An 18,593-nucleotide genomic window follows, 5' to 3' on the forward strand; every position below is an offset into this window, starting at 1 on the left:
AGTCACAAAAAAGTGAGCTGAATAAGCAACACAGACACAAAGAAAGACAAAAACCTTAAAACTGTGATTGAAATTGTAAATTACCATCTTTTATTTAACATATTTTCACATTATTTTCAATGACAAGCGTTCTTTTTAAAATTTTCTTTCTTCTTTTTCAACACATCTATTCTATAGACATTCAGGAGAAACAGAAGGAACGAAGGGATTCAGGGGTCTAGATTTTCTTTTCTTCTTCTTTAGGACAAAGTCGGGATTTCAAGCATAAAGACGAATAATCAGAATCACATCAGGACGGGAAGAACAAGAGGGATTTAGAAACTGAGAAACAGACACGACGAGGAGACAAAGAGGGGATGAGGACAGAAGTGGGTGGAGTGCAGGTACTTCAGTGTCCAGGTGAGAGTGTGACGCAGCTGAGTGTGTAAGTGTTCTCGTGTTTGTGTAGTTTTCTTCTTTTTTCACTCAGTCCCTGAAACTGCTGTTTCTTTCTGCGGGTGCATCGTCCTCTTTTGGTGCTGAAAGTTGTATTTTTTTCATCTCTTTCAGTTGCATTTCAGTCTACATAGTTCTATTATATTTCTACTTATTATATTTCTACTTATTTATCCCTCTGTTTTTACAACAATAATCTTTATTTTTGCAGGTCTATCCTGTGGCTGTACATGAACTATTCCTTTAAAACTACAGTAACAGTGCATGTCTGGCTTATAAATTAGATATTTCTATGGTATTCCCCTGCATGTGCGTGAGCGTTTGTTGCATCTGCTTACTCTATGAGTGTGTATGCATACACATCCCATCCTTAACTATCCAAAGTCCAGTGCATAATTCATTTTATGGGTTTTTTTTTTTGCTTGTCTCTTTTGCTCGTGTGTTTTCATGAATCTTCATGATCTTTCATTGTACATGGCTCAATGTTAGTTAGTTAGTTTGTGTGTGTGTGTGTGTGTGTGTGTGTGTGTGTGTGTGTGTGTGTGTGTGTGTGTGTGTGTGTGTGTGTGTGTGTGTGTGTGTGTGTGTGTGTGTGTGTGTGTGTGTGTGTGTGTGTGAGTCATTCCTGTCTGTCAGTTTCACAGGGCGCTGGGGTTCCTGAAGTTATGGCCTGCGAAGCGAGCCTGGTCGCCCAACTCTTCCTCAATCCTGCCGAGAATGAAAAACAACGAGGAAAGAGTTGAGAGAATTATTTATAGTTCTTAAAAGCATTTATCAATAACAAATGTCTCAAAAAAGAGCTTATCTCGATTGGACTACTTTGTTGCGCTTCTTTTGGATAACGCTCCAACACATTGTACGTGATTAAGGGGCGGGACATCTCTAAACTGTTCATTAATCACAACAGAGCCGGCCAGCTAACCAATCAGAGCAGACTGGGCTCTGGTTTCAGACAGAGGGTGAAAAGAGGTGCTGCAGTATGAGACAAATAAAGAGCTTTTTTGAATATTAAAGCTGGTAAACATGTCACAGTAGAGGCACACAATACAAATATGAACCTGAAAATGAGCCCCTTTAAAAAAGATCAAACGTGTGATGTCATCTCTCCGTAATTTCTGACTACCCATCCTTGGCAATACATACAAATAAAGACTAGCAAAGACTTGCTATTTAAATAACTGCTGATCAGTGGAATAGTAGGGCTTACAACAAAGCTCAACCAGTTTACTCCTGCTTTGTTTTTGGCAAATCCAATAACTCCATCCCTGTTAAGGATTACAGGAGCACAGATCAGTTCACTTGTCATGGTTGAAAGGCAAGATCCAGTTTTATTTCTCGCTAACAAGGAAGTAAAAGTCAGACTGTCACCCCTCCTGCTTTTGACTTTGACCCTCCTTCAAATGTCTCCCTATGTGTGACAATTTGCCACAGTATAAATGATTCATTTCTTTCTTGTGTGTCTGTACACTTTAGTGTGTGTTTGTGCTTGTGTGTGAGAGTGTGTGTTTGTGCATGCTTCACTGCACTGATTAGCTTTTATCGCTGGTTAATGCCTCTGTAAATCTTTCCACCCTCCACCTTCTTGTATCTCGTCAGCGGTCCGATGGGATTACAACACTAAGCCAATCCCATCTCCTTCCTCCTCCTCCCCCCTCCTCCCTCTTCCCTCCTCCTCCTCGCTCTGCTGCTGACTGGCTCGGACACATGGGCTGACACTGGCGCTGCTGTCACCTGTCACGTCAATTAGATCTGTGATGCTAAGCGCTAAGACAAAGCGTGAACCTGAGGAGCAGTGTTATACAGAAGCAGGGCCACCGCCAAATTTGGAGCCACAAGAAGATACTGAGAATGAAATATTAACTGAAGCAGCAATTCTGCCTGTAAAAGAAATGCTGAGAACATCCAATATTTAAACTTCCAATTTCACAATTTATCATTGATTAAATCAAGATTTGTATAGGTTAGTCTAGATCCTGAGACATTTTAGTAGCTCGACTAAAGTCTTGTTACGAGGGGAACTAAACTAATCTGCGACATAACAATAAAGAATGTACTAATTGGGTATTAAACATTTTCCAAATCAGGAGAACTGAAATGTGCTTAGAGAGAGAGAGGCTTTGAAGAGATGAATTTGAATAAATCAGAAACATTTGTGTGTTGCAGGAGAGACATTTTGAGATTACCTCATGAGTTGGTTGTACTTGGCCAGCCTCTCAGATCTGCAAGGGGCACCGGTCTTAATCTGCATGACAAAAAAAGGCAAATATAATAAGGCTGTATCAATTGCATCCAATCTGAAGTATGTGTAGTCTAATGAAGAGAAGGAAACATTTCATAAATAATGTTTTTTTTATTGAAAAGTGAGTTATTACATGCAAGGACATAGAACAATGAAAGGATATTGAAGCACATTCCTTATTTCTGATTCGTTATATTATTCTAAATATGTGAAAAATCATTAAAACTTCAAAGATAAAAGTCTGCCATTTAAGTTCTTTAGGTAAGTGTTTTATGAGTAAGACTTTAGTTAGTCATTTTAATACGTGTATTGAGGAATCAGTTAGTTATTTGTGTGAGTGTGTGTTTGTGCGTGTGTGTGAGTGTTTACCTGTCCAGTGCAGAGTCCCACCACTAGGTCAGCGATGAACGTGTCCTCTGTCTCTCCTGAACGATGGCTGACCATCACACCCCAGCCATTAGCCTGAGCCAGTTTACACCTGAGAGACACACAGAAGGATACTTTACTCAAGAACTGTCATTAAGTACAATTTTAAAGCACTTACACTCTCTATGTTCTTTTGTATTTCAACTTAGAGACCTCCCTAAGACATTTTGTACAGGGGCGGGACATCTCTAAGTGGTTGACCAATCAAAGAAAAAAGCCAGCCAGCCAGGTAACCAATCAGAGCAGACTGGGCTCTGGTTTCAAACAGAGGGTGAAAATAGGTGCTGCAGAATAGTCAGGCTTTTTGAACATTAAAGCAAATAACCTAAAAAATGCATATATGTCCTCTAAGTGTCCAAAGTATTGTTTTATTTCATACTTAATTCAGTAGCCATCATGTGAATGGGTGTATGAAACACCATTGTGGGAGTTTCTGCTTCTGTTCATCAATCTTAGGGTTAATTTATTAGATTGTGATTTATTAGTGGCGACAGCTCGTCTGACACTTTAACCTGCTAGCATGAAAATTAGGACTCTGGGTGCCTCGGGTCAGATTTGAGGTTCTAATAAATGAACAAGCCCTCGCTCTTGTTCCTACTTATCCTGCTGAGATATTAGAGGAATATATCATATTAACCACATTATGTGACGGATACGATACATCACCTTTCCTGTCATCAGCACCATTTCATTTCACCGTGCTCCTCTCTTCCTCCTCCTCCTCCTCCTCCTCCTCCTCCTCCTCCTCCTCCCCTCCTGAAGTAATCCAGCTACACTGTCATGACTGATAGCTTCATAACCCTGAGTGACGTTTTGTTAAAGTCAGAGATTGATGACACACACATTCACAAGAGGGCAGTCAACGCTATAGCTGCATCAAAACATTTGATTGACAGCCTGTTGTCATTTCCTGTCCTACGTTTATCTCCCGCAAAGGCCGGTGTGATGCTCCTCCTCTCAAGGCACAAGGTCAACATGGCTGACAGGTAACGAGTGATGTGACTAACACATGTGTTTGCGTGCCTGTGTGTGTGTCTGTGCATTAATTCATGGTTTTTACTAACCGGTATCAGTATGTTGTTACTTCGGCATCATTTTGAAACGTGTATTACAATTAAATCACGGTTAAATATGTTCATTTTGTTGTAGTTGCCAGCGATTCTCTCACTAGTTTAGCATACTCAGCCCGGTTGTTGGCCCGGAAAGAACCTCGATTTTGGAGAGCCAGAAAACTGTGAAAAAGTACCCGCTAGCCGGAACTACGCCTAGTGGAAACGCAACCCAAAACGGGACGGGCATGGCACGGCACGCTTAAACCGCGCTCCGCGCTGTAGTGGAAATGCGCCATAAGTACGGCAAAGTACTTGGTGTGAAAGCGCCTTATGTTATCTCCCTGATAGGCCTCTTTGTCGTCTCATCCAAGATGGACGACTTTCTCTGGCCTGTCGAAGTTCACAGGGCTGCCAGAGGCGGTCATTTTGGTTTTTGGTTTTCTTACTGAGAAGAAAGTGTGTGTAGCGTGGGAACAACGCTGTGTTCACAACGCTGTGGGAACAACGCTGTGGGAACAACGCTGTGGGAACAACGTAGTGGACTGACAGTGGTGAGTTGTGTTCATAGATATGTGGAGCCAACCCAGTCTCACGTCATTTCATGTTATAGTCACAAAATGAATCTATTGATTTGTGTTCACCAACACGATTTCCCCATTTTTTTCGTGTCACACAGAACGATTTTAAAAGTAATGTAAATAATAACAAATTAGGAAAAAAAGATTTTAAAAAATACAGATTTCAGTATTCTGACACAGAACGATTTTAGAAGCAATGTATTTCTATTGGTAGTATGTTTCGTGCCTGCACCAAATAATAACAAATTAGAAGGAAAGAAAGATTTAAAAAATACAGATTTCAGTACTCTGAGGCTCTGAGCCCCATTTCTTTTCCTCGCGGAGGGCAAAAAAAGTCAGACATTATACAATTTAAAATAAAAACAATAATCGTGGCTTGATATTGAGTAAGAACATGTGTTTATGAACCACACAGCCTCTGGTCTTCCAAGACCCGACCGGACAAAAAGACGTGGTGCAGGCACGAAACATACTACCAATAGAAATACATTGCTTTTAAAATCGTTCTGTGTGACACGAAAAAAAGGGGAAAATCATGTGGGTGAACACGAATCAATAGATTAAATTAATTTCGTGACTATTACACGAAATGCCGTGAGACTGGGTTGGTGGAGCCTCCTAATAACGCAGATGAAACAGCATTGGAATCATCTTCTCCGTGATACTCGCTGACTCGTACTTTGTCAATTGCGCATACATGATGTCATTTTTTACAAAGGGTCGGGCAAAACAATTTTCTAAACATTTCAGATTTTTGCAGGATGTCCTGTGGTGGGGACCATTCTTTCAAATCACTGGGTTGCACTTTCTACCGACTAAGCTAAGATGTCAGAACCACTCAAATATTTAAATTCCAATGTTTGTTCATCAATGCAAATGATTTGTCATCGCCTTGGTAGTCAATCACCCACTCTCATTAACCTTTAAACATTACAATAAAGCAGACGTACGCCTGTATGGCCTCAGTGACGGAGCCGATCTGGTTGACTTTGAGCAGCAGGCAGTTGCAGGCTCGCTCTTCAGCAGCTTTCTCTATCCTCTTAGGGTTGGTCACCGTCAGGTCGTCCCCCACCACCTGGATCCCCACCTGGGCCGTCAGACGGGACCAGGCTTTCCAGTCATCCTGGTCGAACGGGTCCTCGATGGAAACCACTGGGGAATTAAGAAGAGAGGTGAGAACAGGGGACAAGATTTTCTGTCTCTGATCAACATAAACAACCAACGTAGCCCACCTGGGTAGTTGTTGACGAAGCCCTGGTAGATGTCAGCCAGCTCCTCTCCTGAGATGTGTCTCTCTGGATCTGGTGGGGATTTGAAGTCCAGGTCGTATTTGCCATCACGGTAAAACTCGGAGGCAGCCACGTCCATCCCGACCACCACCTTGTCTGTGAAGCCAGCTTTCTCTATGGCCGTCTGCAGCAGTTCCAGAGCTGAGTAGTTAAAACAAGAGGCTGAGAGTTAGGAGTAGGAGACGGAATTGTAAGGCAGGAAATACAAAATTATAATAATGATGAATTTTCTAAAAAAAGGGTTTTCTGAACCTCTCAATCCACCCTTAGAGACAAATCTGAAGACACGACTGAGGAATGAAAACTGTTGATAACTCTTCGACATGTTTATGAGGGCCAGAAAACGTTAATATGTATTTACTTTGGGGTGACAATGCGTGATTTCATTATTCTCACAAAAAGTTGCCATAAAATCTATCCAAATTTCACAAGCAAAGGACATGCTTTTTAAAACCTTTTCTTTGTCTTTAACCTTTGCAATGACTGCTTTTTACTGATCAAAAAATCTAAGCTTCTTTCATGCACTAATTCTCTCAACATATCAGAATGTTTAGTTGAGATGAAATGGTACCAAAGTGTAAATTAAGCTCCATCACACAACAAACACTGTACACACTGCATTATTAGTGATATTTAATATTGACCGAGGAGCCTTACCCTCACTGTTCTCCAGGATGTTGGGAGCAAACCCACCCTCGTCTCCCACATTGGTTGCATCCTGGCCGTATTTCTCCTGGATCACCCCCTTCAGCGTGTGGTACAGCTCCGATCCTATCCTCAAAGCCTCCCTGAGAGACAGATGGAGGGAGCGAAGAGGAGAGAGATTGTCACAGAGTAGAAAGAAATGACAGTGGATACCAACATCAGCAGGAGAGAAAGAAATCATGAGGAAATGGAAGAAGTTTTATTAAATTGATTTGGAAACGAACACTTACTTGAAAGACTCAGCTCCTACAGGAAGAACCATAAACTCCTGCATGGCCAGTTTGTTACCTGCATGGGAACCTCCATTTATCACATTGAAGGCCTGAAGAGGAGAGGAGATGGGCGGAAATGAGGAAAGAGGGGAGATGAGAGGAGGAAACAAAAAACAAGTTGACAATGAGAGCAGAGAAAAAAGGCGAATAATAAACTATTTTTAGCACCCTATGAAGTCTATCAACACCTGTACATATGTCCAGTATATTTTTAACTTGATCAAAAAGCACATTTCTTACAGGAACCGGCAGCACCAGCTCTGTGTTTCCAGCCAGGTCGGCTATGTGGCGGTACAGGGGGACCTCTTTCTCCGCAGCACCGGCCTTACAGATGGCTAGAGACACCCCCAGGATGGCGTTGGCCCCAAATTGAGCTGTTTGACAGGATAGAAAACAAGAAATGAATTCTGTATTGTTATATATTTTGTATATTCAACAAAAGTTATTTTTTTAAATAATGTTGACCAATGAACAAACTAAAGTTTTGCAACCAAACTGCAGTATTTCTTCTGACTAACAAAATAAATGTAATTTAATGTCATTATTTAATAATTTCTTCCTAAATGCACTCATCTGGTAATAATCTTTTAGTTTGAAGTAAGAGACACACATTTTCCATGTGAAGCATTTCAATTCTTTAACCATTGTGACAACAGATCTTGGTACCATATTACACACGAAAAAAAAAAAAAAATGGTTGTATCATTAGTCATAGTATGTAGGTATTTTTTTGAAGTACTTTCTATGTACAGCTGGCCAACTTTAAATCCCCAAATGTCAACAAGCGGCACAGTCCCAGCTGTGTGCATCACTTTTTAGCGCCCCCGTTTCTGTTATCGTTTTTGAAACTGCAGCACGGTTCTCCTAACGGAAGTGTTTTGGGCACCTGTCGGCCACCGTACTAACCTGAACGTTTTAGAAAACTATACTTTTTCAAATTTGTATTTTCTATAAAAAAAAGAATATTCCTCCACTGTGAGTGGCACAAAAACCTGATATCCCTTTATCGTTCTGAACCTGCTAACAATGTTGTCCATTTATTTATTGGCAGAAAGTTAATAAGAATATGTCTCAACACATTCAGCTCCATTCTGACACGTATTCAGTCCTCCCAATACTAATTATTTGCCTGCTGTTTACCTTGCTGCCTGAAATAATTAATTGGCATGATTGTAGATCAAAGTAAATGACCATTACATTTATTTATTAAGGGGCTGAGTTTGTGCCAAAGCCTGTTTGGAACAGCAATTTATTCACTCTGCCTTGTAACCTGTCTTTTTGCCTCGTGTTACTTTGTGACAAATGTGCCGTTGGTGAAAAGAAAAAAACCTTGTACAAAAACGTCTGTGACTTCTGACAACGAGGAGGAGGGTTTCCAGGTGTCTGAGGGAGTCTGGCGATGTCGTGTTAAGTCATCACGACTTGTTTTGACTCACATTTGTTTTCTGTTCCGTCCATCTCGATCATCATGTTGTCCAGCTGCTCCTGCTCCACCACGCTGATGCCCTGCAGACACACACAGAAGCACATCTTAATTAAACGCACAGTTGGATAATGTATAACATAAATCAAGGTTTTAAATTCTTCCCACGACATCTTCTTGGGTTGATTATTGTACTTGAAGTTCAAAGGACTTTTATTTATTATGTTTTTTGACTGGGTAAAAGGGTTTTGAATAAAGTATTGGTGTGATTTACATCATTTTAACACACACACACACACACACACACACACACACACACACACACACACACACACACACACACACACACACACACACACACACACACACACACACACACACACACACACACACACACACACACACACACACACACACACACACACACACACACACACACACACACACACACACACACACACACACACACACACACACACACACCACACACACCACACACACACACACACACACACACACACACACACACACACACACACACACACACACACACACACACACACACACACACACACACACACCAGTACAGCCAGACCGATCTGTCTCTCTGATGTGGCGTTCAGGAGCTCCGAGCCGCCCAGCTGTTTTTTTCCCGCTTGACTGATCACGAACATTCATTTCCCAGGAAAAAACATCTGCTGCAGGATCATGCTATTATACTCACACACTAGTACAATTACCTCCACACAAACAAACACATCTTATCCACTGTTCCTCTCACTCACACATCTTTCTCAAACAGACACATTATCATCTTTCATTCACAGTATCTCTCACCACACACTCACTCGTCCCCTCTGTCACTGACAGCTGAATACACTTCATCTTCTTCTCACAGCTTCCTGTCTGCACATCCAGATGTGATAGTCATCTGCACATCGATCAGCTGAACATGCACTTTGTGTCACGTGCTGCACAGGGTTGTTTTCTTCACATTTAAGGTCCAAACTTACTTCCGTATCAGTAACTTGCGCCAGAATATCCACATTTTAGCAAAGCTGAATGGAGCTAGAATGGGGCAACCAACCACCAGAACTGAGAGAATTAGCCCAAACGTGAAGTTGGATTTCTATCCCACTAAATCTCAAGTAAGAATATCTTTAAGAAATGCTGCTGACAATGCAGTCACGACCTTTAAACTGGCCAATTGCTGAAAGTTATTTCTTTAAAAAGAGCAATGCTGTACCCTCTTTAAGTATATGGCCTGCTGAGAACTTACAGAGAACACAAGACATGATATATCTTTAAATATATTTATGAGTATAAATGATTGTTGACTTACAGAGGCTAAAAGGGCGGGACCCAAAGTGTCGTTGATGTGCCCGACTGCCTTCAAAACACCTAGAAAAAAGGAGAAATTAAAATAAGGCGATAAGAAAAGGGAAAAGTACATTTTACCAAAGAGAAAATGGAGTGGGGGTATAGCAAAGATGGACTGCGCCTAGACTGTATGGTTGCTATATGGTCTTATAGCTCTCACCAAATCTACAAAGGGCAAATTATACTTTCCACGTGTCCATGAGGGACCGCTATGGTCCTCATGAGACAAATTATGTAATTCACCATGTCTGTCAGTGTCTACCAAAGTTTGTGTCCCTGTGACTGTGCATGCTTCTGTTGCGTTTGACACTCAAGAGAGTTTGTTAGGTGATTCAACATTACTGAGATCACCAACATGACTATAATTTGTCCAATACAAAGACAGAAACATTTCGAACTGGCAAGTAACGCAACGTAGAGTGTGGATCGGTAAATGTTTATGTGTCCTAGGTGGAAGCGAATCCTCAACTATAAGATTAATTTAATCACATGCACAGCCGCTTGTTCAGACGTTCAAGGCAGAAAATATGTGCTAGCCTTAGTAATAAAACCATTTTCTGCGGGAAAGCCATCTTGAACGATTGGTTTGATACAGACGACCTTCTAAACACCAAACAGCAAAAAGAAATGATCTAGTGATAAAAAGTGGTACATCTAGCTTTTGGCTCGCTATGGAAGCATCAAGGGAGTTGTAATCGTAAATGTATGTAGAAGTTCTGGGGTTATGGGTTCAAGAATACCTGTGCACCATGAGAAAATACCATGAGTTACCAGGTGGAAGAAAACGGCTAGCTAAAATAGGGCTATATCGAATATGTGTTGGAATTGAACTACACTTTTGGTCAAAAATTGCATAATATAGCTTTAACTTTTTGAAAATATATTACACATGCAAACACATTTGATCTGTCCCCGTACCTTTGCCCTTGTAGCGGCTCTTATCTCCATCTCGTAGCTCGAGAGCCTCGTAGATCCCTGTGGATGCTCCACTGGGCACTGCAGCCCTGAACAGACCTGAAAGTCAGACAAACAGAGAAACACATTAGGTTTTAAACTAAAGAAATTATGGAGGAGAGGAGGAAACCAATCTGCAGGTCAGAGTTTTAATTAACTTAAAGGTCCCCTATTATACTGTTTTTCAACAATATATCATAGGTCTCAGATACAAAACAAGTCTCTGAAGTGTTTGGCTCCAAAAACCAAATTGTAGCATCCCATAATCCCCTCTGTTTCAGCCCTGTTTCAAAAGTGCTGATTCACTGTCTTTTACCTTAGATGAAAATAAGGTGCCACTCACAATGCCCCTCTGAGAGATATTTGGTTAAAAAGAACACAATAGCCGCTTTCACACCAAGTACTTAGCCGGTACGTATCCCTGGTACTTGTTCCCACCGAACTTTTTAGTCCCTCGAACTGTCCTAGTAGATCGCGTTCTCACCGGAATAAGTCCCAGAGGGAGGATTAGGCAAATGAAGCCGCTGACGTCACTTCTTCCTCTTCTGCTTTGGGTTTACTGGCAGGCCGCAAACAACTTCACGGCGTATACTGCCACCTGAAGTCCCGGAGTTGGGGACTGGCTTCAGTAGAAGCTACTGGGTCGCGTCTTCAGAGTAAATCGCCAGAAGCGCCGACACCTCCTCATCACTCCACCGCTCCCATGTTTTATTTTGTGTTGCCATAAGTTAGTCTCTCTCCGTTGGTGCGCTCGGCTAATGCGAGCAAATAAAATGGCGGCTTCACAAAACTTTTCTGAGTTTTACGGGCGTGGTTTGCAATTCGCCCAGCCAATCAGAAATTGTTAGCGTGGCTGACACACACACGAACCATTTCCTCCCCAGGATAGTACTACCTCGCTAGCAGGGAGGATCTGAGGGTGAAAAGGTTTGCGCGAACTAGGGACTAGGCCTAGATCCTTTTTGGTGTGAAACCAAATCTCCCCCCCCCTATCGGTCTAGTTCGGGGGAAAGTGCTCCGGTGTGAAAGTGCAAAATGGTGCTCTAGGAGGAGATTCAGGTGATAAGGTGTTACCTTGGTTGGTTATTGGCTAATGGTTACACAAGCCAAAAAATCAGCTCATTTTCAGACAGGTTTTTATACAAATGGATCAGGACCGAAAGTAAGCGAATCTCTTTTTTCTGAAACTTTCAGAATCTCTTAACACATGTTTATGTATAAAAGACATGAAAAAGTGGATTTTGCATAATAGGTGACCTTTAAGATACAAATGTCCATGACCAATATACGTTATCCGGTTAGATGTGTTTTATAAAAATGTGACGTAAAACTCGACCAGCCACAACGCTGTGGCATTCGCAAAGGAGATGTGTCCACATTGACAGGAGACCAAATCGTTATGCTTTTCCTTAAAGCGCAGGACTATGATATTGAGACAGTAACCCTCCAACAGTCAACCAACCAAACTAAAAACAGATCGACTATTTCTCTGTGTTTCTCTTCCAACTGCTGGTCCTTTCTTAGGTTAGTTATACATGAGGTCTGGATTCCAAAGCCAGAGATTAGAAACCTTTCTTGTGTACCCACACAGAATTAACAATTGGTCTAGATTTTAAGGTCGGAAGACACCATATTGTTGAAGTTACTTGTATAGACTTTTTTTTTATCTTTCTGAAATTTAAAGGGGACCTATCATGCAAAATGCACTTTTTGATGTCTTTTATACATAAATATGTGTCCCCGGTGTGTCAGGGAACTCACAAAATAAAACCCTCTCTCTTTTCCTCCGTACCCAAATCTCTAAAAACGGGGGTACAACGGAGCTGATCCAGATTTGCATCCGATATGACGTAATATCGGAAATGTGGACCCATGGCACTATCAGAAAGTTGCTATCAGAAACAATGCCCGACTGTTTTGGACGTAATATGGTCGGTGTTTACATTAGCATCGCTAACACTCAGAGCTAACCTGTACTGGAGAGCATGTGTGTGAAGAAGCAGGAAATAAAAAGGAACTCACCTTGTGGTATAACCGGCAAGAGAGAAAGCCTTTGAGCTCCATACTGTTTCATAAATAATCCATGATATGGCGTTTCATCACGGCAGTATTTAGTTTAGACAGTAGCTGCCGCTCCCGCATGAGCTCAGCCCCCTCCTTTCTTTTTTTTAATCTTTTTTTTATTTTTTAAAGCTTTATATCCAAAATCAGCACTTTGAAACAGGAAGTGAAATAGAGGGATATGAGGCATGGCTAGAATGGGTGATCTGTTTGGTATTTTGAGCAAAACACTTCATAGACATGTTTTTTATATATTTGTATATATCTATATCTATATCTATTTGCTATTGCCTAAAAATAGCATGAAAGGTGCACTTTAAAATAAAATGTTGGTGGATGTGTTTTTATCTCAGTGGGGTCAGCAAGCAGGATTATACTGTATATCCTTGGCCTAGAAGATGATGGCTCTATGCCCCAATTCCCTTAACTGTAGACTGATTGATCTGGACAGAGGTCAAAGGAAGGTCGTTTGACGTCAGAAACAATTTATATTTTCAGCATTGTCACTGTTGCGTTGCTGAGCTTTCCTAACGCTTTCTGGCACATTGCTGACATGATAAATCTAAGCAGGCATCCATTACATTATGTTATTATTTTTCCGTTGCTCTGATATTTGCAGACAGGCTTGTCGGCAGTCACCTTTCTCTGTGTTAAGGTCCACTTCCACAGTGGGGTTTCCCCGGGAGTCCAAGATCTCCCTGGCAACGATGCTAACGATCGACATCCTGAGAGGCAGGGAGGAAAAGAGGCAACGTTATGTTTTACCTTGTTATAGCTATTGTGCATCGAAAAACGTTTACATTTTTGACAGTTAAATTAGATATGGCAGCTTCAGATTGAATTTAAGAGGAGGGAGAGGGAGAGAGAATGAAGGAAATGATGGGTAAAAGATCTATTTTTACATCAAACACACACACACACACAGAACAGCCTGTCAGGGGAGTCGAGAAACAACACCACTGCAGACTCACTCTGAAAATCAAAGCTCACCACAGAGAACTAGGTTATCTCACGCACATATTCACACACACACACACACACACACACACACACACACACACACACACACACACACACACACACACACACACACACACACACACACAATGCATCGGTTTGACAACGCTTCAGTCCAGCAAATCTTTTAGGTGTGTGACTCTTTCGATATCACAATTTGATTAAAAAAACGATTCACGAAGATTCTTAAATCAAAACCCATTCTTCATTCAGTACATTTATAATATAGCACAATAAATATAGCTGCTCATTTATCATGGCAGTTCATCGTTTTTCTACTTGTGGACTCAACACCAAACTTAGGTGAAGGGAATGTGTTGTCCGAAACAAAATGAAGAAACTGACACCACCACACACTTTTAGTAGGTCATAAATGAAGATTAAGGATTATTTCTGTATAGACTATACATGTTTTAGGAAAAATCTGCATATTGAGCCTTTACTGGACGAATCCACTTCCACTTAGACCTACAAACAATCTTAGCTATCAATGTTTATGTTTTAAAAGTACCAAAGAGTGAGACACATTCAGATCAGATGTGATCTCAAGCAGAAATCAATATGGATTGAATTTACAGAGCAATTCAATTACATCTAAAACAAACTCTTTTCACTTTGCAGTCTAATCTCACTTTCATTTCAAATCACTTAATGAAAGGACTTGTTTTTCTTTAGCTCCTCGCTGAGAGACTGAACTGCTCAGTAGATTTAAAATGTATTGGTTCTGTTTGTGTTGTTTTTCCATTGACAATGCAACTTTTGACTGCTTAGAGTTCATATAGTATGTTCCTTATGACCCAATTCTGTGTAACACCTTCTTAGTCAAGTTGAATTGGAATGTATTGATAAAAGACCTAATTTCTGTGAATTTATACCTCATTTTTTAAGTAAAAAAAGCTTAAATAACAAACCATTGATTCTATTAACTTGAATAAAATACCATTAATTCAATGAAATAAGTCCTTGTTCATTGTTTTTGCAAGATTGCGATGGAACCGTCCATGTTGATTTGTGTTAGGGGTAATTAGGTAATTAACTCATATTTCTTGTTTTTAAACATTTTGAAAGGGGTCAAATTTGACTTGAGGACCACAGGAAGGTTACATTCTAAATTCCTGTATTACCGTGATATCAATACCATCCACAATCCTAACCTCACAAACATTAGAGTCTCCATCCTCGTTGTAATTTCCCTATCATCCCTGAGCTTATCTCCTCTGTGGGTGTCTCTGCTCTTTTAATCGCAGCACTGCAACGATATGTCAAAAGAAGCCTTTTATGCTGTCCTCGTCTCCGTACTGTATGAATACTATCGATCTGAGAGGAGCAAAAACTGGCACATGGCTATCTCGCAGAAACCTGTCCTTGCAAAGACACTGACAGAGAGGATGTGTTAACTCCTGTCGACACACATTTTCTCATCTTCCTCTTAAGTGTGCATTCATCACTGCAAAACTACACTGCGTTGCCAGCAGAGAGACAGATAGGGGACAGTTTGGAGCCAAATCTGGGGAGAAATTAAATTTTAGAGGGTACAATGATTCAGAACTTCTTCACAGCAGACATTTAAGTAATAGGCAAGATGTGCAGGTATTATTAAATATATCATTGATGGCTCAGTTCCATTACGTGTGCCACTAAGCCAGAATATAAAGTGTTTTTGTAACTCCCAGTTGCTGAAAGGACTGAAGCTTCCTCTGGTAGGACCAAAGTGTAAAAACATATAAGCATAACAATTAATATAAATATAAATATTTCAGTATGAACCATATCAGAATCATATATTATATAATATTTAAGGACTAATTGTCACGACCTCGATACAAACTGATGAACCCAAATGCACGACCCAGAGACAAAGTCTTGAATGTAAAAAAATGTAATTTTAATTTCACAGATCAGGTAATCCCTCTTAACAGAGTAGGTACTGGAAATAACAAAAGGCGCTCACAAGGAGGAAAAAACTATGCATAACAAAAAGAGAACTTAAGAAAAACTTAAGCCTACAAAATTAACAAAAGAGACAAAACCTGACATGAGTGAAAAGCGATCCTTTCTGAGCTGAGGCTTGGCACGACCATTCGGGGAAACAAACAAGACGAACTGACACAGGACAGGGGAGAGACAGGACTATTTAAACATGAGGTGAGTGGGAACAGGTGGAAACAATCAAGGGGAGGAAGAAACAGGGCCTGAAATGAAAGACAAGAGGTAAGTACAAAATAAAACAGGAAATGGAAAACGAGACATGACAATAAACACAGAGGGTGTTTCTCAATCGCGAGTAAAGCTGCTTCAGAGCCACTATTTCAAGCATACTACGTCATCGAGTGCCGCCGAAGTACTGTTCCAATCTCCAGCATACTTGGAAATCTACCGAGCCCGGCGTACTCCGTTTGGAGAAATATCGAGGCTGCACATGAGTAGACTCTGCGGTCTTAAAATCCCCACAATGCTTTGCGCACGGACCAATTTCCCCAAATCTGTGGCGGAAGATGTAAGGCGGGGCCTCTCATATGACGCACACCTGCACACTTGCTAGCGTGTTCCACTCTTCGTTTTCCGAATGCCAGGGAGTATTCTTGACTCGCTTCTGAAGCAAGATGCTCGACAGACATGTGCTACCAAGCAAGCGTACTCGCGATTGAGAAACACCCAGAGACTGACTAGAGATGAAGAACCTAAATAAACAGACATGACCAGACGTGAAAAAACATGAAAATGACAGACATAATACATAAACATAACTAACACATTTGACGAGACACAACACTAATGTATACATAACTTAAAAATACAGCTGGTAAATGTGGAGCTACTTTTAAAACATATTTTTTTATGTCAATTAATTTATTGGCTTGAATATTTCTTCACCTCAGGATCAGTCTTACTGATATAATAATATCATAATTCATTTGTTAGCTGTATTTTGTGTTATTAATCTGAAATTGTACATAGTAAATGTAGTGGAATAAAAATTCGGGCTCTGTTTTCACTCAAGAATTTATAAAATAAAATAATGTATTTTATTTTACGTCACGTATTTTCATTATTTTGTGGGGTGTATATTTGCTATGTAATTTGAATTGAGTGAAAGGTGGTCTTATTCTTGTGTAGTATGTCTTTCCCTTATATAATCGTTCCTTTTTCTCTTGTTGTTTTCTATCTCTTGTATGTAACCTGATTAACAACAAAGATTCCCACATATGTTTTTAACAGCTCTCTCTCTCTCTCTTTTTGATCTTTTGTTGTCTTATGTCCTATAATCCCCTTCTGCTGTTTATCTCAAACACATTCTATTTATATTAAACATTACTGAAGACATGAAATTATGCAAATGTATTATTTTGCTCATCACCCTTCTGCTCTCCCTCAGGGACATAGATTCCACTGAGTGTTGCTTTTAACCTGCCGCAAAACCCCATTACTCCTCATGTCTTTTCATCCTGTCCTTTGCCTTTGCTCAGCACTCCTCAGAGGTAACTCAGATGTATTTCTATCCACTTTCCCCCCCCACTGTTGCTTGATCACAACGTCGACGACCTACCCATTTATGCTTATTCAGGTCTTACACTCTGTAAGTCGCAGGCGACAAAGCGTCAGCAAAATGTGTAAAATGTATAAATGGTGCTGAGTATAAGAAACAGCAGATAAGGTGCCTTAATCGTCGCCAGCATACAAAAACGTACACACCTGAAAAGTCGAGGGGATTGATGCGTGTGCGATTTTCACTACTGGCTTCTTTTATTTTATGGCCTTTCTCTCCCTCTCTCTTTGTTGCTGTTTTGAAGCCCCACCCAAGAGTACTGCAGTTTTCCAAAGTTCCTCCTGAGGGTGGAGCAGCCGGATACAGGACGCCTGCCAAATGTTTGACATCGTTTTTTTTCTTGTTCCCGAATACATCCTCAAAATATTAAAGCAAACTTCTGACATTGAATATGTTGGTTATTCCTAACCCAATGTCATTTTTGTTAGCGTGTGTGTGACCATCCAAGATTACAACCTGGACATAAATATCGGTGTGCATGACGTAAGGTTCATATTTGTATTCTGTACCTCTACTGTGACATGTTTACATGCTTTAATTTGTTTGTAATGTTTAAAAAGGTCTTTATTTTTCTCATACTGCCTGTGCTGCAGCATCTCTTTTCACCCTCTGTCTGAAACCAGAGCCCAGTCTGCTCTGATTGGTTAGCTGACTGACTCTGTTGTGATCAACTGCTTAGTGATGACCTGCCCCTTAGCCTATCACGTACATTGTTCTGTTAGCCAGAAGAAGCGCAAGTGTTACAGTGATGTCACTATGTTACATAAGTAAACAAAGGAGTCCAATGGAGTCATTTCAGACGGGGTGTGAACTCTGGGATTTTAGCTTTTGTAACTAAATTACACGCTTGTTGAGAAATGTTCACACTTTAAACTTGTGATCCACCTAAACCTTATCCACCTTACAAATATATGACAAAAGCCATACTGAGCCACACAGGAGCTATACGGGCCATACCACATCATATCTATGCCCTTTATATGGCCATTTACATCTAGAATAGTTGTAGTGAGAATAACAGCTGAGGCTGATAGGAATGTCATTAGTATGCAAGATTAGTTCAAAGTCAACATTTTAGACAAGTGGAAGCATGGCTAAATCGATTACGACCGACATGGAGAAAAAATCAACAAGTCGACATTTCCATAGAGCAATGCTATAAGTGTGGCTATAAATGTACCAGTCCATAATATTAGATATTTTTGTATGGACATA

General features: G+C 40.6%; 1 protein-coding gene across 1 annotated transcript in view; it reads right to left on the reverse strand.

The window, feature by feature from the left end:
* Positions 1-67: 67 nt before the first annotated feature.
* The window catches only part of eno2 (enolase 2), a 22,289-nt gene continuing 3,763 nt past the window's right edge, over positions 68-18,593 (reverse strand). The window contains exons 2-13 of the mRNA XM_034124210.1: positions 13,454-13,539; positions 10,718-10,813; positions 9,762-9,820; positions 8,433-8,502; positions 7,237-7,370; positions 6,955-7,046; positions 6,677-6,807; positions 5,963-6,160; positions 5,681-5,882; positions 3,044-3,152; positions 2,619-2,677; positions 68-1,143 (exon numbers count right to left, since the gene is read on the reverse strand). Of these exons, the coding sequence (XP_033980101.1) occupies positions 1,074-1,143; positions 2,619-2,677; positions 3,044-3,152; positions 5,681-5,882; positions 5,963-6,160; positions 6,677-6,807; positions 6,955-7,046; positions 7,237-7,370; positions 8,433-8,502; positions 9,762-9,820; positions 10,718-10,813; positions 13,454-13,538 (1,305 nt within the window). The 5' untranslated portion in view covers position 13,539 and the 3' untranslated portion in view covers positions 68-1,073. The remainder of the gene's footprint in view (positions 1,144-2,618; positions 2,678-3,043; positions 3,153-5,680; positions 5,883-5,962; positions 6,161-6,676; positions 6,808-6,954; positions 7,047-7,236; positions 7,371-8,432; positions 8,503-9,761; positions 9,821-10,717; positions 10,814-13,453; positions 13,540-18,593) is intronic.

This window comes from Trematomus bernacchii, unplaced genomic scaffold, assembly GCF_902827165.1.
Source record: "Trematomus bernacchii unplaced genomic scaffold, fTreBer1.1, whole genome shotgun sequence".
Taxonomy (NCBI): Eukaryota; Metazoa; Chordata; class Actinopteri; order Perciformes; family Nototheniidae; genus Trematomus; species Trematomus bernacchii.